Source organism: Alnus glutinosa, chromosome 7 (assembly GCF_958979055.1).
Source record: "Alnus glutinosa chromosome 7, dhAlnGlut1.1, whole genome shotgun sequence".
Classification (NCBI taxonomy): Eukaryota; Viridiplantae; Streptophyta; class Magnoliopsida; order Fagales; family Betulaceae; genus Alnus; species Alnus glutinosa.
Window position 1 is genome coordinate 30,093,128 of NC_084892.1, and position 20,993 is coordinate 30,114,120.

At 36.9% G+C, this 20,993-nt stretch overlaps 3 protein-coding genes across 14 annotated transcripts; 1 reads left to right on the forward strand and 2 right to left on the reverse strand.

Moving 5' to 3' along the window:
- Positions 1 to 724: 724 nt before the first annotated feature.
- Positions 725 to 6,576, forward strand: LOC133872603 (uncharacterized). Of its 11 annotated transcripts, none has more exons than XM_062310165.1 (14): positions 727 to 882; positions 952 to 1,016; positions 1,195 to 1,523; positions 3,002 to 3,046; positions 3,170 to 3,232; positions 3,325 to 3,387; positions 3,495 to 3,557; positions 3,710 to 3,772; positions 3,952 to 4,014; positions 4,188 to 4,250; positions 4,613 to 4,672; positions 5,208 to 5,348; positions 5,556 to 5,651; positions 5,922 to 6,576. In XM_062310165.1, exons 3-14 carry the CDS (start codon positions 1,293 to 1,295, stop codon positions 6,372 to 6,374), a joined length of 1,404 nt encoding a protein of 467 aa, XP_062166149.1. In that variant the 5' UTR covers positions 727 to 882; positions 952 to 1,016; positions 1,195 to 1,292; the 3' UTR covers positions 6,375 to 6,576. The 11 variants fall into 11 exon arrangements, with proteins under 11 accessions (XP_062166156.1, XP_062166149.1, XP_062166154.1 ...); XM_062310170.1 differs by having other exon boundaries at positions 952 to 1,012; XM_062310166.1 differs by having other exon boundaries at positions 958 to 1,016.
- Positions 6,577 to 7,082: 506 nt separating this feature from the next.
- Positions 7,083 to 12,637, reverse strand: LOC133872602 (probable inactive receptor kinase At3g08680). 2 transcript variants are annotated; one of them, XM_062310160.1, is made up of 4 exons: positions 12,250 to 12,637; positions 10,541 to 11,002; positions 9,650 to 10,474; positions 7,083 to 7,998 (listed from the first exon to the last, which is right to left on the reverse strand). In XM_062310160.1, exons 2-4 carry the CDS (start codon positions 10,926 to 10,928, stop codon positions 7,349 to 7,351), a joined length of 1,863 nt encoding a protein of 620 aa, XP_062166144.1. In that variant the 5' UTR covers positions 10,929 to 11,002; positions 12,250 to 12,637; the 3' UTR covers positions 7,083 to 7,348. The 2 variants fall into 2 exon arrangements, with proteins under 2 accessions (XP_062166144.1, XP_062166143.1); XM_062310159.1 differs by having other exon boundaries at positions 9,650 to 11,002.
- A 3,771-nt stretch (positions 12,638 to 16,408) lies between these two features.
- On the reverse strand, positions 16,409 to 19,989 carry LOC133873756 (uncharacterized). The gene is made up of 5 exons (XM_062311511.1): positions 19,571 to 19,989; positions 19,141 to 19,246; positions 18,327 to 18,444; positions 17,084 to 18,004; positions 16,409 to 16,946 (listed from the first exon to the last, which is right to left on the reverse strand). Exons 1-5 carry the CDS (start codon positions 19,749 to 19,751, stop codon positions 16,545 to 16,547), a joined length of 1,728 nt encoding a protein of 575 aa, XP_062167495.1. The 5' UTR covers positions 19,752 to 19,989; the 3' UTR covers positions 16,409 to 16,544.
- Positions 19,990 to 20,993: the final 1,004 nt, after the last annotated feature.

The following is a 20,993-nucleotide window of genomic DNA, read 5'->3' on the forward strand; positions in this document are numbered from 1 at the left end:
ATTCTCATCTCTTCCTCCTCCCTCATCCTCTCCCATCCGGCCATCTGCAGTGGGAAGGCCTCAAGCCCAACCCTGTTGCCTATTTAGTTTCCTGATTTACTTTAAAAAAAAAAAAAAAATTTAATAAAATAAAGAGGCGATCACTATTCTTATATTATGGATGAAATATTTTACACGTCAAAAGAGTCCTAACTAAATAAACGATACTGTATTATCAGACTTTTAAAAAAAAAAAAAAATCATATATTAAGTTGATATAATTCTTAGAATACGTGAAAATTATCAAATACATTTTACATGCTTTGAAAACAAATGTTGCATGTTGTTAATCATATAAAAATTATGTATTTTAAAGACATATATTAATTTAATAAAATAAAACTTTATTTGACCAAAATATAATAATTATTATATTAATTTTTTTTGTATTTCTATAATAATAATGTGATTTTTAAAATTATTATTTAATTAAAATTTAATAATAATTAATTACAAGTTCAATATTAATTTTAAAAATTATATCATTAAAAATAAAATAAAAAGAAGAAAAAGAAGAAGAAGATGATTATGACATTTAAAATTACTCACTTGTGTCCACTCCTACGAGTGCTCAGCGAGCCAAGCCAATCATGGTCTACCAGGTCATCTTCTCGAAGGGGCAAGGATCCACTGCTTGAGGGTCTATCAAGCAAATGACAGTCAGCGATCAACAACACTGAATTTTCTATCCGAAACGTCGTCGTCGCACCTGTTCTCAGAGCAATAAACGCGAAAAACGCGCCAGCACAGTGAAAGCTTTCAATCTCATTGGAGGGGACATTGCCAAATTCAATTTTACAATCTTCGAAGGGTGTCTTGAAACTCTTTGGATTGGATCTGTACGTACGTCTCTGAATTATGTCCCTATATGTGTTTGATCTGTGCTTCAGATTTTGATAGCTGTTGCTCTAGGGTTAGGGTTTCATGGAGCTCTGTGCATTTGACCACTTGAGATTCGCAATTGCGTAAATGTGTAGGTCAGATTGAATTGGCTTCGATCCCAAATACTCGAACTTGTTAAAATATCAGATATTCGAGCACTATTTTGCTGCGCTATCTATATTTGGAGGCTCAAATTTTTGTGAATGATATAATTTATTTGATATATGAGTTAGGTCCAGATTTGTTTGATAAGGCTGTTTTACGTGGTGGCAGGTGAAGAATTTGTGATATGATGTGGTTTTTAAAGTGAAAAGACTAGTGACTTTGAGAGTTAATCTTTGAGTTGAAAAAGAGAGAATTGAATAGGGAAAATGGAGGAGGAGAAGAAGAAGAAGAGAAACAAGAAAAAGAAGAACAAGCAGAGCAAAGCTGGAGAAGATGTCGCGGTTGATGCCGGAGAAACAGCTTCTTTGGACCAGAATCATGTGAGTAATGGGCAGGATGATCATGACCAAGTTTGTTCTGAGACTGCAGATGCTCAAAATGATGTGCAAAATGTGAATGTGGGTCTCAATGGACATCGGCCCAATGGCACAGAAGGCGTAAGTTTTGGGTTTTGATCAATGTGACTTGTTCTATCTACGGATTAATTTAGTGGGGCATCATGCATGGTGATGCTGCTATACGTATATGTCTATCAATGTCTGCTTATTCTTGCAGCGCTTGAAAACCATCAGTTTCAGTTTTTATGTGTTTTATGGAAGGCATAAACCTAAAAGGTTCATGTTCATGCTTTTGCACTTTTAGTTGATTGATTGAAAGTTGATCAATCTAAATATTCTTCTTAGCTAATTCAAGTATTCAAACAGATTTTTCAAATGCACAGTTTCTTTATATGCATATCAGTTCATTATAAGAGATACATATGATTACAAATCGAATCATATATTTTCTGCAGTTATAACTTAGTGTATGATTTTATCGCTTTTTTACAAACACCAAAATCACCATGGAGCTAGAAATTTTGTTAACTTTTTTATGTTAAGTCATATTTTGAAAACCCTAAGGGGTTGGTTCAAGTGGTAAGGGCATTGGTCTTTGTGGTAGTCCTATGAGGTTTACGGTTTGAATCCCCTTGGGTGCAAACAATTTTTTGGGGCCAGCCCGCCGACGAAGCTGGAGTATTACCCGATTCGTGTGGAGGGGGCGTTTTATACGGATCCGAGGTTTACCTGACAGGGGTGGGTACACGAAGTGACCCTGCCTTGAAAGGGTTCCTCGTCATAAAAATAAAAAAATAAAAAAATAAAAAAAATAAAAAAGACAGAAAGAAAAAAAAGGTCATATTTTGAATATAGTAGGAAGCAAGTCAAACAGAATCCAGTAATGAGGTCTGCAAAGCGGGATTGGGATTCTAGTATAAAGCACAATTGATGTTCTATAGTTATTACTGGACTACTGGTATTGAAAATACTTGTCAATCATTACTGTGAATTCTTTAAGTTGTCGTACCAATTACACGAATTATTGGGGATTATAGCAAGGTTGAGTATTACCCAATTATTCATCTGTGTGACCTGGTTTTACTATTAAATATACCAATCAATTACGTCACTGAGCCTTGGCTCAGGTGGCGAAGGGGTAGATCTAAGGTAAAAATCTTGACAAGTACATACTTTTCAAGATTAAGTCTGCTAGGACGACTATTTTTTTCTTTTAATTTTCATCTGTGAGATAAATTACTTAGGATCATATACACTTCGTAGGGTAAATATACATATGATATGCAAGACCATTTGCACCACTTTCCTGAGATGATGCATGTGTAGTACCCATGGTAACTTAAGATATCACAGAAGTTGGAGTTTCCTGTTGAATTTGAAATTAATAAGCCTCTTATTATGTATGTCATATGCTATATATATTGTCTGAATAATGAAAGAAAGCGGAGACAATGTGTGTTACTGTTACTCAATTTGCAATTCATGGATTTCAAAATCCTTTCAAGTTTTCTTATTTTGCTTCTTGATTCTTTTTCGACTAACTGAATAGTTGCTCTTTTTCAAATTTTGGTATGCAGTCCATTTTAGTGGAAGATGAGAGACAACAGTGGCTCCATAGAGAGGTAAGGGTAGATTTTTTTAAATCGGCATGCTTGTTTCTTGTTTTTTTTTTTAATTATGTTACCCAATTTACTGCCTTTGATTTGATAGATATCATGAAGGCTTGTTAATTGTCTTTTCTACAGGCTACTTTAGAAGAGACAATTAGACAATTACGAAATGAAAATGATTTACATGTAAAGAAACAGGTATTACGATTTAAATTTATCGAGAAAAGACTGGTGAAGGTTGCTTAATTTTTTGGCCATTTGTTACTGCAATTGTGCATTTCTTTTCACAGGTTTCCTTGGAAGAGGCGGTCAAATTAATACAAAATGAAAATGCGTTGCATATAAAAAAAGAGGTAATATAGTATGAATTTGATCAAGAGATTAGACTGTTAACTATTTTTGGAAATTTATATAGATCTACTTCTAAACTCCTGTTTTGAAACTGTATGTTCTTGTACAGGCTACCTTAGAAGAGACAATCAAACAATTACAAAATGAAAATAATTCATATGTACAGAAAGAGGTACTATAATTTAAGTTTAATTGAGAGGCCAGACTGGTAAAGATTTTGTGAATCTTTAAATGGGGGTTCTTTATTATTACCCTCCCTATTTCAACTGTATTGTAATTCTATGCTTGTTTAAAGGCTGGTTTATCTAACGCAATAATTTGCAGTCTGTTCTAGAGATGATGATTGCAGAACTACAGAATGAAAAAGATTCTTTGCTTGAAAATGAGGTGAGTTGAATGATAGAATTAGTTTGAAGTTGGTAGGTTTCTAACTATATATCCATCTTAAATTCGCTCCTGCACGGCATTACACTAATTATAATTGGTTTTATCAATATTTTCAACAATTTGTTTCTGATCAACATTCCAGTACGGAGGAAAGTAATCTAATGCTTTGCTACATGCAGGCTGGCTTGGAGGACAAAATCAGTCAATTACTAGATGAAAAAGGAAATTTGGTTTTGAAAGGGGTACTTCTTTTGTACTTTATCACTTCTTCTTTCTGGTGCTAATAATTTATTTTCACCTCATTAGTTAGCTTTATACCATTTCTTTGGGTTTTTGTTTATGTATGCTTATATTTGTAAAGTTTTTCTAAGAACGTTGGGATTCAAAATGAATTTACTTTTACAATGTTCCACAGGCAAGCTTAGAGGAAAAAGTCAAACGCTTAGAGGGAGAAAAAGATATTTGGATTTTGAAGGAGGTAATCGTTTTAACCTTTTAGAATGTGTACAGATATGGATTTTTCCAATATCTCGGAATTATTATTGTTTGAAAGAGATAGTTTGGCTAATTAACGAGCTTAAATGTTGTAGGGTACATTAGTTGGTCAACGCCAAAAAGAATGAGGGAAAAACAGAGAATGTTTGTTGTTATGGTTTTATTTCTTAATTTGTTTCTTTCTATTTCTTAACCTTATTACTTTTAGTACACCTTTGTGCAACTTACTCATGGTTATTGGATTGGTTTGAAGCCCATATCAAATAATGATATCCATTGCCTGTCTTTGTGCAACTTACTGTGTTTACAGCTTGCTTAAGGCAGTGTAATGTGTTTCCTTTACAGGATTCAACCAAAGCAACAATTGCAAGTCTGAATGGCGATGTTGCTAAACTACATGCACAGGTAACATAGCTTCATTGACTTAAGTAATCTACATGAAGGTGAATCTGATTGTACGTCTGAGCATGGTCACCTGCTTTGAGTACATAGGAAAACGTACATAAGATGATTGTCTGCTGGTTTGCTTTTACATCTTAGAGCCTTGAGAAATCAATTTTGACTGAGTCAGGCAAACCAAGAAAAGGTAGAGAACTGAGTCAGTTTGCCTCTGTTGTTTCGGGTTCCAATGGGCATTAAGATGGTACCATCAAAGGGGAAGGCCTCTCATTTGTTTTTGAATGCATTTGCCTTACTTTATCCAAAGCATCTCTTGTAATTATGGCTCTCCTTACCCTAGTTTTTCTTATAAAAAAAAAAAAAAATTATGGCATGTCTTACATTTATAATTTTTCTAACCTATTCCCCTTGTTGCAAAAAAAAAAAAAAGGAAAAAAAGAATTTCACTGTTGCATGTGCATTCTATCCTTAAGGTCATGACGACTTCATAGCAGAACTCTGTATTTGTTCTGATATGGAGATTAAAAACAAAGCTTGGCAGGTGGTGGAGTTGGAAGAGTTCAGGAGCAATCTCTTACAAGAAAACCAACGACTAAATGAAATCATATCCGGTCTGCAGTCACAAATCCAGAATCTTGAGAGGAATATCTCATCTACCAGCTCATCAGATGAGCCCAAAAAGGTTTGCTTCTTACACTAATCAGATTGTCATATTTTATGTTGTTAGTCCAATGTATAAGACTCTAGTTTTGTAGTTGTTCTGTATTTTCTCCAAAGATGGCTCTTTATTTTTAATTTTAGGCTTTCAGAGATTTGTTATCCCTTGATATTTCCGACTAACTATTCTTAAAAAAATGGAAGACTATGACTGCTTTCTGTGTTCTTTTAGCATGCTTCTGAACATGAGGGCTTGAACTCACAGATGGAAGCAGCAAGTGCACTGGTTGATAAATTGATCACAGAAAATGCAGTGCTCATTGAGAAGGTAATAAAAGGCGCATCTCTAGTTTTCATAGTGTGCTACTCTTCAGAAAATATTAGATATGGCCTAAAAGCTTGATGTTGATTGATTAGTGATGTTGTTTAGATAGTGTTACGCAGCTACCCAATTATTTCTTGTTGTATACCATTAGACTGTTAGACATTGAGTTAGAGCTTTATTATCGTGAAACCATTGTTTATCCTTATCATATTTTACAACTGATCACTGGAGTGATAGTAATTGAGATTAGACATTTATTTTTCTTCTTCTCAGGTGAATGAGTTGTATGTTGAGCTTGATCGACGTGCAACAGCTGGGCTTCCTTTAGCCACTGTGTCTGATCAGATGGTTGAAGCTGCTGATACTGCTGGTGTTGCAGATACCATGTCCGAATCCAATGAGAATTTGTCTGTAACAAGCAAGAAGTTGGAATCAGTCGAAATTGTTCCAGTCAAGGTTGAGAATATTGGTAGCGATAATGTGGATGTTGAGCATGCTGCTGCAATTCCCAACACTTTAGTATCTGATGAGCCTGGAGAAATTGTGCAAATTTCTTTGGATGAGAATGAAATTCGAGATCTAGAGTTGCAGGCTGCTAATAATGATGAAAAAGCTGCTGTGCCGATTTCAGATGCTCCCCTTATTGGTGCTCCTTTTCGGTTAATATCGTTTGTCGCTAAATATGTTAGTGGTGCTGACTTGATCAACAAAAGCTCTAGTCATTAGTTTCCTATCTTAACATTAGCGTAAGATGTGATTTTGTTGTTGTTTTATAGAAGGAAGAAACACTTTTCATTTAATGATCAAAGATGAGCTGCAATATGGCAATTTTTTAGTGCCTTCATTTGAGCTGTTTTTAGTTTTCACTTTGTTTTATTCTTGGAGAATGTTACCTACACTGAAATTATCTAGCAAGTTTTATATGCAATTCTTATGTGTATTTTATCTGCTTGTACTTTAGACCGAGTTCGAATATGGGTGACAATTTGTATTCGCGTGTCGAGACATGAATATAAGACTATATAGGTCAACCGTAATTCGACCCATTTAATTAAATGGATCAGACTCATCAACCATAATTTGTTGATTTCGTATTGGATTCACGGGTCGGGTAAAAAATTGCTACCCCTAAGCTTGACGACTCAAGCTGGTTGAAAAAATTGAATTTTATCCACTCAAGGACGTGGCCTCTAATATTTTTGTAATTTTAAATCGTTTAAATTTGCATGCGTTGATCATGTGCTTAAGAAGGAATGCAAAAAACGCAATAGAAACTTTGTTATTATCTATATACATTAAGCTCATGAATCTAAAGTAAACAAATTAAATCTCACAAAGGTAAAAATTACTGTTTCAAATCACATGCTAAAAACTCAAACTTGATCCAAACCACCAGATAAATTGTAATATCCCCAACTTATATGATGAACCCTGTTTAAGATCAGACATAATATTACTTATCAATCTGTTTAAAACAATTTTGTCACATTAATCACGATAGATTTTCAATTGCACATATATGTCAAATGCACCAATACCACGTCTTTTTGCTATGGCTGGGGGGAAAGGCTAGACAATTTAATTTGTTACATTAATGCCCTAAAAAGAATCAGATAATTGGACATATTTCACAGCTAGAAAAAGGTTTCATATTCTAGTGCAGAAACTTGAGAATATTGTGTGGGGGAAGGTGAGGGCAGTCATGGGGTCTCAGTACTTGAGCCCTTGGACATGCCTGCTGATGGTGATGGCCTATTGTCAGAATTAGATGGCCTGTTGTCAGAATTAGATGGCCTGATTTCCTCAATCATCCTAACAACTTCTCCCATTGGAGGTCTCATGTCTGGCACCTTGGCAACACAGGCCATTGCTACTTGAAGCATTTGCACCAACTCTTCTTCAATATCTTGGTATGTGATTAGCTCTACATCAAACACCTCAGAAGTCCATTCCTCTCTGACGACAGACTGGACCCACCTTGGAAGATCAACCACGTCATCCTGCCCTGTTGATGGGACTGGTGCTTTTCCTGTCAGCATCTCAAGGAGGAGAACACCAAAGCTGTAAACATCAGATTTTTGTGTGCATTTTCGAGTTTCAATCACCTCAGGAGCTCGATAGCCTGCCGACCTAGGTGGGACAGTAGGCAAAATCATCAGCGGGATAAAACCAAAATCTGATATGCAGCCATTGTGGTCTTGTGTGAGCAAGACATTCAAGGACTTGATGTTGCCATGGACAAATTTCCCACCACCTGCAGAATGGATATGGGCAATGCCCCTTGCAGTTCCAAGGCAAATCTTGATTCTGGATTCCCAGTCTAGTGGAGTTCGTCCACTTTCCTTGTGTCCTGTAATCATGGTAGAAATGATTATGAAAACTGATAAGGGAGGGAGAGGAGTAATGTCTTTTCCAGTGGTCAGAGTGATAACCATTTGTATGGGTAGACAAGATTTGTTTTCTACATCTTATAGTTTTACAGGCGCCATAAGAGTTCAAATTATTTTTATTTAATGAGTCCCAGACTTATGTCTACTTCTTATTATAGCAAAAAACAGTGTGTATTGCAGTAAAAATTTGCAACTTCAACCATGTGATCACATGATGCCATTACATCGAAGTATCACTATTTGTGTAGGAAAACAAGACACAGTACCTGAAAATGCTAATATTCTTGTTAAAAGATATCAAGACTACGATTTTTGTTTCACATTAGAACTACTGGGGCCAAATAACATTGGATGAGGAATTAATTTACTTTTTTAGGGTTCTCCTAACATCCATGAGTTTTAACTCTTCATATGGATTACATCGTAAAGCAGTTAGGAAATCATGGGATTATAGTTCATAATATACCTAGCCTAAAATTTTGTTTAGGTAAAGTTTGAATTTTCAACCTGTTGTTTAAACGATTACATTTTACCCATAGATGTTTAATTGTATTCACTTTGGTTCATGAGTTCAATGTATTCAGATTGTAAAATGAGGTTAATATTGTGTTTATTTTTCTTTATTTATTTATTTTTTTTTGGGGGGGGGGGGGGGGGGGGGGGGGGTGTTAAGTTATGTGACTTAGATGTGTGAATTTTAGTGAGTTGAGACTCAGAATACAACTACTTTTATTGAGTACTTCTATACATGCGCCCTTCATCCGTCCCTCTTCAGTCTTTTTTCCACGTGTAACTTTGTTTTTTTTTTTTTTTTTTTTAAAACAAAAAAAAGGGTTGAAAACGCGGGGGTCAACATTTGGGTTCATTATCAAAATTTCCCCCATTTCCCAAATCCTCCCCTCTCCACCATCGCCTCCTCCATCGACCGACTGCCGCCCACCCTCTCCACCGTCCAGCCCTCTCAGACTGTCGTCCCCAGACGAACGGTGACCTAGCAGACCGTTGTTCCGCGACCCAGTAGACCGTCGTCCCTAGACGAACGGCGTCCCCGACCCATTTCCATCTTTTCCAACCGACACTGACCCAGCAAGACTCTCTCTCGGACCGGCGACCCATTTCTCTCGGAGATCTGCAGACCACCGTTTCCCCCACCGACTACCGTTTCTCCCCATTTCCCCCACCGACCGACACACCGTCCCTCGCCCATCTCTCTCTCGACCGAGCGCTACCTACGAGCACTGCGCATCTCCGACCACGACAGATCTTTGACTCTACGGTCAGACGCGGGGGGTCCAGGTCTGTCAAACTAAAGAAATGCAAAATGATTTTATTTTTTTAATAAATTGTCAGTGCCACGCTGGAAAGGGTCGGACATGAAACACATGGAAGGCTCATGTTTAGCATTTCTCTTAAACTAAATGTTCATAACTCGAACTCAACCTAAACCATACATGTGCAAAGTGTAATTAGCCCTAATTTTATGTTACGTTTGAGTTTTTTATTTGGGTATGCATGTGAAAAGTGTTTATTGTTACATTTCCTTGCCTAAGTAGCTAACTGGAATATGTATAATTCAGGAAAATTGAAAAAAGTTGATAGGACAGTAAATACCGTGCAATAATGCAGAAAAGCTGCCAGCTGTCATGTAGTCATATACTAGGAGTTTTTCATCCTTGGAATAGTAATAAGCACGAAGAGGAACAATATTTGGGTGCTGACCGACCCTCTCCACAGTTTCCATTTGCTGTTCAAACTCTCTTTTCCCCACTACCACTTCTTTCAGCCTCTTCACAACCACTGTTGTGCCCTCCTCCAAAATGGCCTTATATGTTGTCCCATAACTCCCCTTTCCTAGGACTTCAGCTGAAGCTCTCAATAAATCCTCGAGATCAAAATTATAAGAACAGCCTTCAAAGAAAACCAACTTGTTCTTCTCAGCCCCTTGCACCCCACTCCCAAAGTCCTCCTTAGGCTTGTCACTCCTTCCACCCTTCCCTTTCAGTCGATTACTGTTCCCAGTGTCTTTTTTCTTTAAACAGCACAGCACTATCATTAGAGATAAAAGAAACAGCACAGCAGCAAACCCAACCGAAATGGCAATGATAGCTCCTGTACTTAGCTTTTTTCTGAAACTGCCACTTGGTTTTGGAGGGACTTTTGGAGGGGGTGGTAAGGAAGTGGGGGAAGGGGAAGGTGCAGGGGTAATTGAAGAACACTGGTTAAGTGGTGGTCCACATAACATCAAATTCCCTTGAAAAGAGGACGCAGGGAACTTCTCTAGGGCTGAGGGAATTGAACCATTTAGATGGTTGTAGCTCAAATTCAAATGCTTAAGCCCTGGTGGGTTGAAATAAGGGATTGATCCATTGAGGGAGTTGTGCTGGAGGTTCAGGCCAATGAGATGTGTTAAGTTGTTAATTGTAGCTGGAATATTTCCTGTGAAGGAGTTGAAGGAGAAGTCAAGAAAGATAAGCTGGGAAGACAAAGAAGAAGGAAAATTACCTGAGAAGTTATTGTCTTGAAGGTATATGTAGTGGAGGGAAGGAAGGGAAAGTATGTCAGCTGGAATGCTCCCACTGAGGCGGTTTGATCGAAGACTGAGGATTGCAAGGGCATCCAACTTCCCAATAGTGTTGGCTGGAATTGGACCATACAGGCCAACACCGGGGAGCCGAACAGAAAGCACACGGGAGCCATCCAGGGTACAATTTATGCCAACCCAAGTACAGACTGAGGTAGCAGGATTCCAGTTGATTTTCCGACCATGAGGAACAATCGAAGCAAAGTCAAGTAGCGCTTGTTTGTCTGAATTCAGGTCAGCTAAACATTGGGAAACAAACGACAGGAGTAAGAGGAAAGGTAATGTTGCAAAAATGGTTCGTAGCTCCATAACTGGTGTTTGCTGGGAGGTCTAATGAGGTGACTGTGACTATGAGTGTAATCTCAGAAATTCTTCTGCTTCCCCTGGCATAGTAACAAAGTTTTCAGAACATTTATCTTCATCATATCCCCCTCTTAACACCGGGAAATGTAATGCTAAGAATTAGCAATAATGAAAAAGACTGAATAATTCTAAGAATCCATTTATAGCAAGCATCACTATTAAGCAAGAAATATCCACAACCAAATACTGAGTAGTTGATACATGACTATCCAAAAGCACTGTTGCCTCGGGTACCACGCCTCACTGCTTTCTCGGATTATAAGTCAAAGATGAAAAATTATAAAGCCAAATCAAGGCAACATAATAGCAAAGTTATCAAAAAGAAAAAGCAAAGCATAATCCTTTTACAATAAAAGAGAAAGCAAAAGCATTAAAGCATGCAATACAAAATGTGAAAGAAACCCTTTTTCTACTTTACTAGTTTATTCCTTCAGGGCGTAAAGGAGTTTGTTAATTAGAAATAAAGAAGTAATAAACAAAGATAATGAGCTCAAATAGCCCTGGACAAGAAAGTAGAGACAAAATTGTGATGTAAGACAGCTTGCAATTGTCAGAGGAGGAAAAACAGGAGAAGTCAAGACAATATTTTATGGTTCAAACATCAAGTTTAATCCAGTTGTTAGAGTTGACAAGGAGGCTCTTGAAATCAATAAAACGTTAGCTTCTCTCATATTTGCTCATTTAATTATTTATCTGGTGGAGGTATGGAGATAGATAACAAAATTGGAGAAATTGGGCACTGAATTTTTCTTGAGAAAGTATGATTTAATGGAGAACAAGAGGGTTGTCTCTTACTAGCTCGAGGTTTCTGCCGAAGATCGAGTAAAATTGTGAAAACTAAAATTTGTATAGAAATGAGAGAATGTATCACGGGAAAAGAAGTACATTATACAAGCTTCAGCCAGTAACGAAAACCAATTAAACCAACACACTTCCTTCCTCTGTAAGCTTTTCATTACTCTCACAAGTACTTAATTTGTGAAACCATGGAATTGAACCATTTTTCATTTTCATGGAAAATGAAGAGTTTTAGCTGAAACGCTTCCATTCTAATCTTATTTTTCGAGGAAATGATGACATAATTTTCACAGAAAGCATCAATTAGATCGAACTACTATGAAGAAGAATCCACATTCTCTAGAACTTCAATCATTCAAAGCTTAAACCTTGAATTTCCCAGGAAAAAAAAAAAACAAATTACAAACTATATAATGTGTGTGTGTGTGTGAGAGAGAGAGAGAGATAGAGAGAGAGAGGGAGCTCAAACCTTGAATGGCGAGGAATGGGAGAACGAAGAGTCGGTGAGAGCTAGGTTGATATGAATGGGAGGCAGAAAGACAGCAAAAGAAAGTAGAGCTGAAGGATGAGGAGGAGCTTTAACGGCATTTCTTGAGGAATACGCTGGAGTAAAAGTAGTACTTGCTGTGGGTTTGGTTCAGCTTCTTCGTCAAGCAAACGCAGTTCAGTGTACACGGATCTCGATGTGCTTAGGATGCCAAACCAACTCCATTTCTTTCTCTTTCTTTCTTTTGTTGTTGAAGCCTGAAGGCTTGGGACTTTTCTCTACCTACAGCGTCCAAATCTGCCACAGTTTTACGATCAAAACAATTTATTATCAACTCAATTATTAAGCTAATTATCACAGTTAACGGTACCAAAATCCACAAAACCATTAAATCAAACCACAAACAGATTTATATATTTTCCTATTTCTAAAATGGGAAAAACATAATGCTGTTTAATTGCTTGATTAAACAGAGGTTGGTGAAGATTAGTTGGAGTGGTAATTTTTGGATTTTCCTTCTTGTCTCTTGCTGGTTTGTCTGCTTGTGGGGTTGGGGTTGGGGTGGGGGTGGGGGTGGGGCTTGCCTACACCCTACGATTGATTACAAACGGTATTTTGGCCTATCATTTGCAGAAAATTGAATGGTGCTACTGCCAAATAAGATGAGTTCTGATTGGAATATTATTTTTATTGTAATTATGACAATAGTCTTTATCTTAGCATTGAATCCATCAATTGCTGAAAATAAATAAATAAATAAATATATATATATAAGATCCATCATTCAAATAGAAAATGAAAAGAAAAGAAAAAAAGAAAAAAAGAAAAAGATATTCTTCTAAAATTATAGACTGGGAGGTATGTTTGGATTCATGTAGAAAACGTTTTCTACTTGCTACAGTGTTTAGTTTTTTAAAAAACAAATCATATTTTATTTAAATTTTTAAAAATTTACCTCACAAAGTCAAACTTTAAAATTCGCGTATCAAATAAGAATTTAATTATGATTTCAAAAATTGAACACCCAATCGCATAGCAAGATGCATTTGAACAAAGATTTTTTTTTTTTTTTTTTTTGGAGAGGAGGGCTTCACACGAAGAGTATTACATATAGTAGGCACACTTGTGTACATAAAATAAAATAAAATAAAAACAATAAAAGTGGCCAAGAGCTACTATTTTGTTAAGGGGGGCCTTTATTTTTATTTTTTAATTAAAGGAGCATAATTATATTTTATATCCATAAAATTGAAAACTAGAGTTTTTTTTTTTTTTTTTTAATAAAAAAAAAAAACCACATTAATCCCTTGGTTTACCTGCCAATTTAATTCGAGTACATTGACTGAACAAGGCATGCACGGTTATAGAGTTCGTTAGGGTGGTTGGATTTTTTTTATTATATATTTTTAATTTATTTATTAACTAGAAAAGGACACCAAACGTCAAGATGGCCCACAAAAGACAATTATGAGACTGTAAAGATAACGAGATTTATGAGATAATTAAAAACCATAAATAGTTAAGTTGCGGGTCACATTTCAATTCCTTTTTTCATGGTTCTCTTTAACATGCTTTGAATTTCTTGTCAACGAACTTCATATGAGTTTGCGTGTTGAATTTTTAAAATTGGTATTGAATTTTTATTTTGTTTGTGAATTTTAAAATTTGACTTTTAAAAAAAAATTGAATAAAATATAATTTATTTTTTTAAAAAAATAGAATCAGAATCATATTCTGTTTCTAAAATTCGTTTGCTCATCTGGAATCTCTCCATAACAGTAAGGGAAAAATTATGTTTAGCCCCTAGATTTTCATTTGATTTGAATTTAATTATTGAATTTTCAATGTCAAGAATATAATTCTTAGATTTTGCCCAACGTTTAAATAGGTCATTCTATCATTCTTGCATCAAAATGAATAGTTTGTCATATGTTATATGTGTCTCAATTGACACGTTAGCATTCATATCAACACTTAATATCAATATCATATCATTAAGCGCCAAATCATCTATATATTAAAAAAAAAAAAAAAAAAAAAAAAAAAAAAACTCATACTCCAAAAACAAAAACCATTTTATTGGTCATCTTAATCTTCTAGATTTATAGCCTTAGAGGAAAAACCATTAACTAATAAAAAAATAAGACAAATGTCAAATAAAAAATCGTTAACTTTGATGATAAAGTGATAGATGAACTAATTTAAAAACTTATTCCTTAAAATTGAAAACCCAATGAGTAAATTCAAATTAGATGAAAACTTAAGAGTTAGGTATGAATTTTCCCTAAAAATAAATTGTGATTATTGTTAGGGTATTTTGGTACAACATATAAAAATGACCAAAATTTTCAACTAAAATGGAATGAGATTTCGACCCAAATAATTTCCTAAAATACTATTGTAATGACCCACAAAAAAGTAGACTTTGGAGAGCGGTCGCAGGAATGGGATTGTCAATGTCAATAGCTAAGACGTGGTGCCCACCCGTAACCAAACACCCAGCGATGCCAGCATCATCCGATGCTATATCCCATCATATAATAATATTTTGGGCATTTTTAAATGCTTTCAACGCCATTGACAGCGGCGGAAGTCTTCCTAGGAGGCGGAATCTTAATTACTTACCGACGCACATGAGGTGAGGACCACAAATAAGAAATACATATTTTATTGCAATGAAATTGTTACAAAATCACATGCTCATATCTTCGTCAAATCATCAAGTTGGCAAAATTAATAATGTAATCGATTCTTTCTTTTCAATAAAATTCTATTGTTATAGATACGTGGTGCTTTTCAAAGCACATAATCCGTGCTCGGGAGAGGAGCCCTTCCTCAGGGTAAGAAGTCTCTCTTACAATCCCCTACAATTTTTCTTACCCCAGCATTTTGGACATAAAATTGTAAGAAATTTCAATCCCATAAGGATATGTGGTGCTCTTCAAAGCAAGTGATAGGAGTATACAAGCGAACGATTAGCGGTTTTAGAGGTAGGCAGAGACGGTTAATAATATGCTTATTTTTAAAGAAGCGGTTATATGGTGCGGTTATAAATTTCAATAATCATTAACTGCCAGTTATATTAAAATCGCTAACTGCCTAAGACAGAGCAGTTGCGGTTACGAAAATTCGATAATCACTTAAAGTGATTGCGGTTGGCGGTTAGAGACAATAACCGTTAACCGCAACTACTTGTACACCTCTAACAAGTAATGCTACATATTAAAAGAGTAATGCTAGCCTGCTACGTACTACACAAATATCGTTTAAATATCTATAAAGCAGACGTGACACGAGTTAGTAGTCATTATTTTTATTTATTTTTAATAAGAATTAATCTAAGGACTAATAAACCCTATCACATCAACTTTATATAATATTTATGAGATATTTGTATAATACGTAACATGCTAACATTTCTCTTTCAAAGCACATAATCCTCCATACTTTATTGCTTCATCCGCTCACATTCATCCCACACATTACCATAAGTTAGGCCCAACGCACTGTGGCCCATCATCAGTTGTTTTTATTCTCTCTCTTTCTTTCTTTTACACGTACGGGACTGGGGACTCCACAAATGGCCTGAGAATGACTAGGGCCCTCAACAAACTCGTGGTCTGACTACAAAACTGTGGGCTTGCCTTACGTAGGAGTTCTCAGCGCATTTGTTTGGTTCACTTTCCTTCAGTTTAAGTTCAGATTTTGTTGCACCAGACCTAATAATTTCAGCAAGTTCTTTGGCATTGTCCAGACTCGAAATTTTCAATGATAAACGGTGGAAATGGGATGATTGGAAGCCTGTTAATTTTTCACTTGAGTTAATTTTTACCGCTTATTTTTTCTCAGAAAGATATCTGTGACTTTCCACTCAATGCCTATGTACACTAATAATTGGATAAACTAAACTCCTGATGGGTAAAACCTCATGTGAGTAATACTACTTTTCACACCTATTTCGTATTGGCTGACGCGACGCAAGTGACTAGCATAAGAAGCCAATTAAAACACATCACATTAGCCAATATGATATGAGTGTCATAAATTAGTATAAAGATAAGTCTTATTAAGCCTTATTCCGTACCAAATATCAGATTTGCAGCAAAGTTTGCCAGTAACAGAAAACCAACAATAATCCCAGTTGATTTCTCAACAGAACACAACTTACCTCTTCATTTTTCCTGTTTTAAGTGAAATTGTTGACAGATTCCATTCTTTTAAAGATAACAAATAATCAAGAAAATAAATAACAATTCGAAACACCCACTCATTAGATGTTATAAGAGCCCAAAAGGTTCTGGTAGGGGCTCAAATCCATTATCAAAGATAGGCCCTTGATCCAATCTATCATCGACACTGTGCAGCCAGTTTGTATTCTTCAAGTCCTCCTTGAGCAATATTGCATCATAACGGGAGCTCTCATAGATATCTACTTCAAATCTTGAAGAATATTTTCCATCATCTGCTTCAGTTCCATATTCTGCAGGCCTATTACTCTTCTTTCCGTTCTCTGAGATCATTCCATTATTGCTGTTTTGCAGGCTTCCATTCGTATTGAGGAATGATGGAGCACTCATAGCACGACGGGATTGGATTTTTTGAGTGGCAGATCGAATGCTTTGAGGGAAGAGGGTGGTGCCTGAAAGTGGACGGATGTTCCCTGTGCCGTTTCTTATATCCTACATCAGAGAGAGTAAATAAATCGATAGGATTTGTTTAACATGCTTGAACTAACTTTCCCAAACAGAAAGTTCTGTTTCAGTCATCTGACGTGAAGAAATGTATTACTACTGTATTGGAAGTAATTACTGCATACCATATGCCTGATAGCCATATCCAGTGATTTTTTTGAGATATTCCTTCCAAATCCAGTGTTCTCTGTGGCAGTTGTTGAACTTTTCACAGGCTTCCGCATGGCTAACTCTGGGACATGTGCGGGCTTCCGAGGCTCAGGAACATCAGCAAGGTGTCCATTGGCATGTAAACGGCCCCTTGCAGGGGGATCAGTAAGTCTTCCCCGCATGGCAATGGGTGATGATTGTCTTCTTGGCATATTTACGGGTGCTGGGGCTTCTGAATTCCCTTTCATGGTGAGAGCAACACCTGGGCGAGACCTACCAGCAGAAACTGGCCTGTCTGGCAAAGTTGTTCTGAGGTTTGGTGGTGTTTCAAGTGGAAAATCAGGGGGCACAACCGGCTGTGGTGGGGGCCGAACTCGTGGGCTTGGGGAGCTTGGTCGGGATGATGGTGCTGAATTGCGCCCATTTGACAGAACGCGCCCAGCTGAAGCTGAAGGACTGGCAGCTTGAGATACAGATGGTACTGGATTTCGACGAGTGGGAGTAGATGGGCGAGAAATTGATCGAGTAACAGGGGAGTTCAAGTTTGCAGGAATTTGTGGCCTGGAACTAGGAGTGGATGGTCTTGAACTTTGCAACGGTCGAGATTTGTCAATGGAGGAGCTGGTGGGGGCTGGACGGGCTCTTGAAGGAGTTGAGGACCGTGATGGCACCTGGCGTGAGGATGGAGTGGAAGGTCTTGCCGTAGACGGAGAGCGGGTGATGGGGGAGGATGGTCTGGTATAAGACGTGACTGAAGCTGAGCTTGTGTTAAGGATTGAGGAGGATCTGTTTGAGGAGTAGGTACTATATTGTGAAGTGGAGATGGAAGGGCGTGATACGGAACTGCTTCTGGTTGGTCTTGCTGAATGGTTACTCTCTGAGTGTGAAGCAGAAAGCTGAAACAGAGCCGTGATTGAGATATTTGTCATTCATACTTCTGAACATCAAAAAAGGGTATTCCATGAAATACCGTTATCTTTTTGATAAGTATATTCCATGAATACCAATATCAGCAAAAAGTCATTTAAAATAGACAAACTTTGTTTTGAAAACCTTTGACAGCAGGAAAGAGGCAAATATTTCAGTTTATCTGGAGGAGACTAATTCAGCATGCATCAAATGCTGATGAAAATTTGAGCAGGCACACTGGCAATGACCTAAATTCTGAACTAAAACTCGCAGGGAACAGGGGAAAGAAAGAAAAAGGGAAATGCATACCCTTGAAGCCTTTACGGCAGAAGTTGATCTAAGATTGCTTCTTGAAGCCGCTAAAGTTGGTTGAGACTCATTTCCATCCAATGAAGGAACATTAGGCGTCCCAGGAGGAGTGAGAAGCCTAATAACATACAGTATAATATTTACAAATCAAACAAGGTGATGACATCTAACTGCAAGTCTAGCTGTTACAAAATTAATCATTACAATACAATACAATAGTCAGTAAATGTTATACAGCACATTGTATTCGGCAACATATGCTAGATTTAATTCTAAATTCTAATGACCTGAGCATCAATATTTAGTTTCAACACGTATGCATTAAGGATGACCAAATCAATGAAGGGCGTACTTTCAAATCACGCTAATGTAAATAGAGTGTTAGAATATTAATTAAAAATGATTAAATTTTTCATTTCTTATTAGCTTAAGCTTTTGAGGTAAGTGGTAATTTATCATGATATCAAAGCCAAAAGTTCACTTATTAATGAGAAGTTTGACCCACCTATGAGGAGGAGTGTTAGAATATTAATTAAATAATTAAATTTACCATTTCTTATCAGCTTAAGCTTTTGAGATAAATAGTGATTTCTGGGCAAGTATATGTGAAAAGGATGTGTAATTGAACTATATATGTTAGGACTTCAACAATCAGTAAGGGAAATTCAATCATTATTAATATCTAGGCAATATTATCACGGTCCTAATAGAAATGAAGCTATCAATAAAACGCAGATCTGTGATTTAACAAAAAGAACCAAATTGGAAAAAAGATAAAAAAGAAAAAAGCAGTAATCTTTGAAGATTTACTTACCAGTCGTAATCATGCTTTCCTCCATCTGCAGATGACAACAGATCATCAATGCCACTCCTACCCACTTTCGCCGACCCAATTGAAAGCCTCCCCAACTTCACTGAAACTGGGATCAATCCCAATTAAACCCATATCAGACCGTAGCAAAATAACATGAAATAAACAATACAGAGTAGATTCAAAGAAAAAACAAAAAAATAAAATTGTTCATATGGCTTATATATTACTGATAGAACGACAAAGTTTTGTATCGGTTTTTATCATGAAGCCAATTAATGCAGCTGATTGAATGCGACACCTCAGACGCTCTATGAAAGAAGAAAACGAAGGGAAATCCGAGTGGTCATTTCGAATGACCATATTGTCCTCGGCATTGAACAAAGACAATGAGATTGATAAGGGAACTGTGAGTGTAAGGGTAATCCGGTACCATCGGACGATTCGTCGGAGGAGGTGACGGAGAGAGTGCGGCGGTTCCTGGAGAAGAGATCCAGGTTCTCGTCGGCGGTGTCCTTGGAGATCCCGGTCAAACTTTGACCTCGTCGGTGCCGCGACAGAACCGGAAAATTCCTCCCGCCGACGAGAGATTCCCTCACGTTCCGATTCATCATTGCTCCCGCGCTGCTTCTAGTCCCATCTCAATGTGTATCCCTCAGAAGAATAGAGAGAGAGAGACGAGCAAGAGAGAGTGTGTGTAGTAGATGCAAAGGAAAGGGAGACAACCAGCCCCGGAGCTTTCTTTTAAGCTTTTACGTCACAGACTCAAGTCACAGGCACACAGAGAGAGAGAGTCGGTTTTAGATCTGTGCAGCTAAAAGAGTCAGCTTTAAGATCTGTGCTTCAGCGTAGGCTTTCCTTCCGTTACTTACAATGGGGTGTCAACTTGTCATTGTTTTGACGCTCCACGTGTCTAAACCAAAACATAAACCCATAATCATGGGAAAAAAATGATAGGAAAATGAAGGGCACACGATTTGCTTGATCCGTGCTATTCTAGGCAGAGATGATTGTGAGATACAGCTCCCGAGGAGTCCGAAAATTTTGGTAGAATGGAAGCTATCATTAAGGTGGAGATTTAGCCTCATTTCATATCCTTGGACCCACCTCGAACACACCTCATATATTATATAGTTGTTACCGAGTATTTAAAGGGTAACTGCACAAGAAAATCGAGCAATAATGATGATTCATCAAAAAGGACCAGTTCCACGATTACGTAAAAGTGCTGCCAACACCAAACCCCAACCACCTTAACAGTGATCCCCCTCACAAAAAGCCTTTTCTAGTTTCATAACAAATAAAGATACGCAAATTTTTAGCTCCCTAATTAATAACTCCCACATGAAGTTGGTGTCCTAGAATATTAACCAAAGTATTAAATTCACAAAAATATATATATATATTTTTTAATAAATAAAAGAATATATATATATATATATAATCTTCGAAGTAAAATGAAAAGGAGGAGGCATATGGAATTTTAACCCACACTGAACACCCGTCCAGTATTAAATAGCCGTTGATTCGTTGAATGAAGATGATGAAAGTGATCACATGGCTGGAGCAGAAGGGATAGCGATGCGCGAAACATGCATGGGCCGACACAACGAGCCCAACAGGATACCCATGTGATGCTTCCTCGCATAAAAACACTTGAAATGAAAGCATCCAACTGCCCCAGCACGAGCACCATATAAAAAGGACGTGTCGCCGGTATTCTTGACTTCGACTTTTCAGAATAATTGACACCCTTTTTTTTTTTCTTTTTTTTTTTTAACCCTCCAAACAACCTCAAATTTACTCGTCCCATAGAAATTTTTAACAATTTTACTTTTTAATTATTGAGAACAATC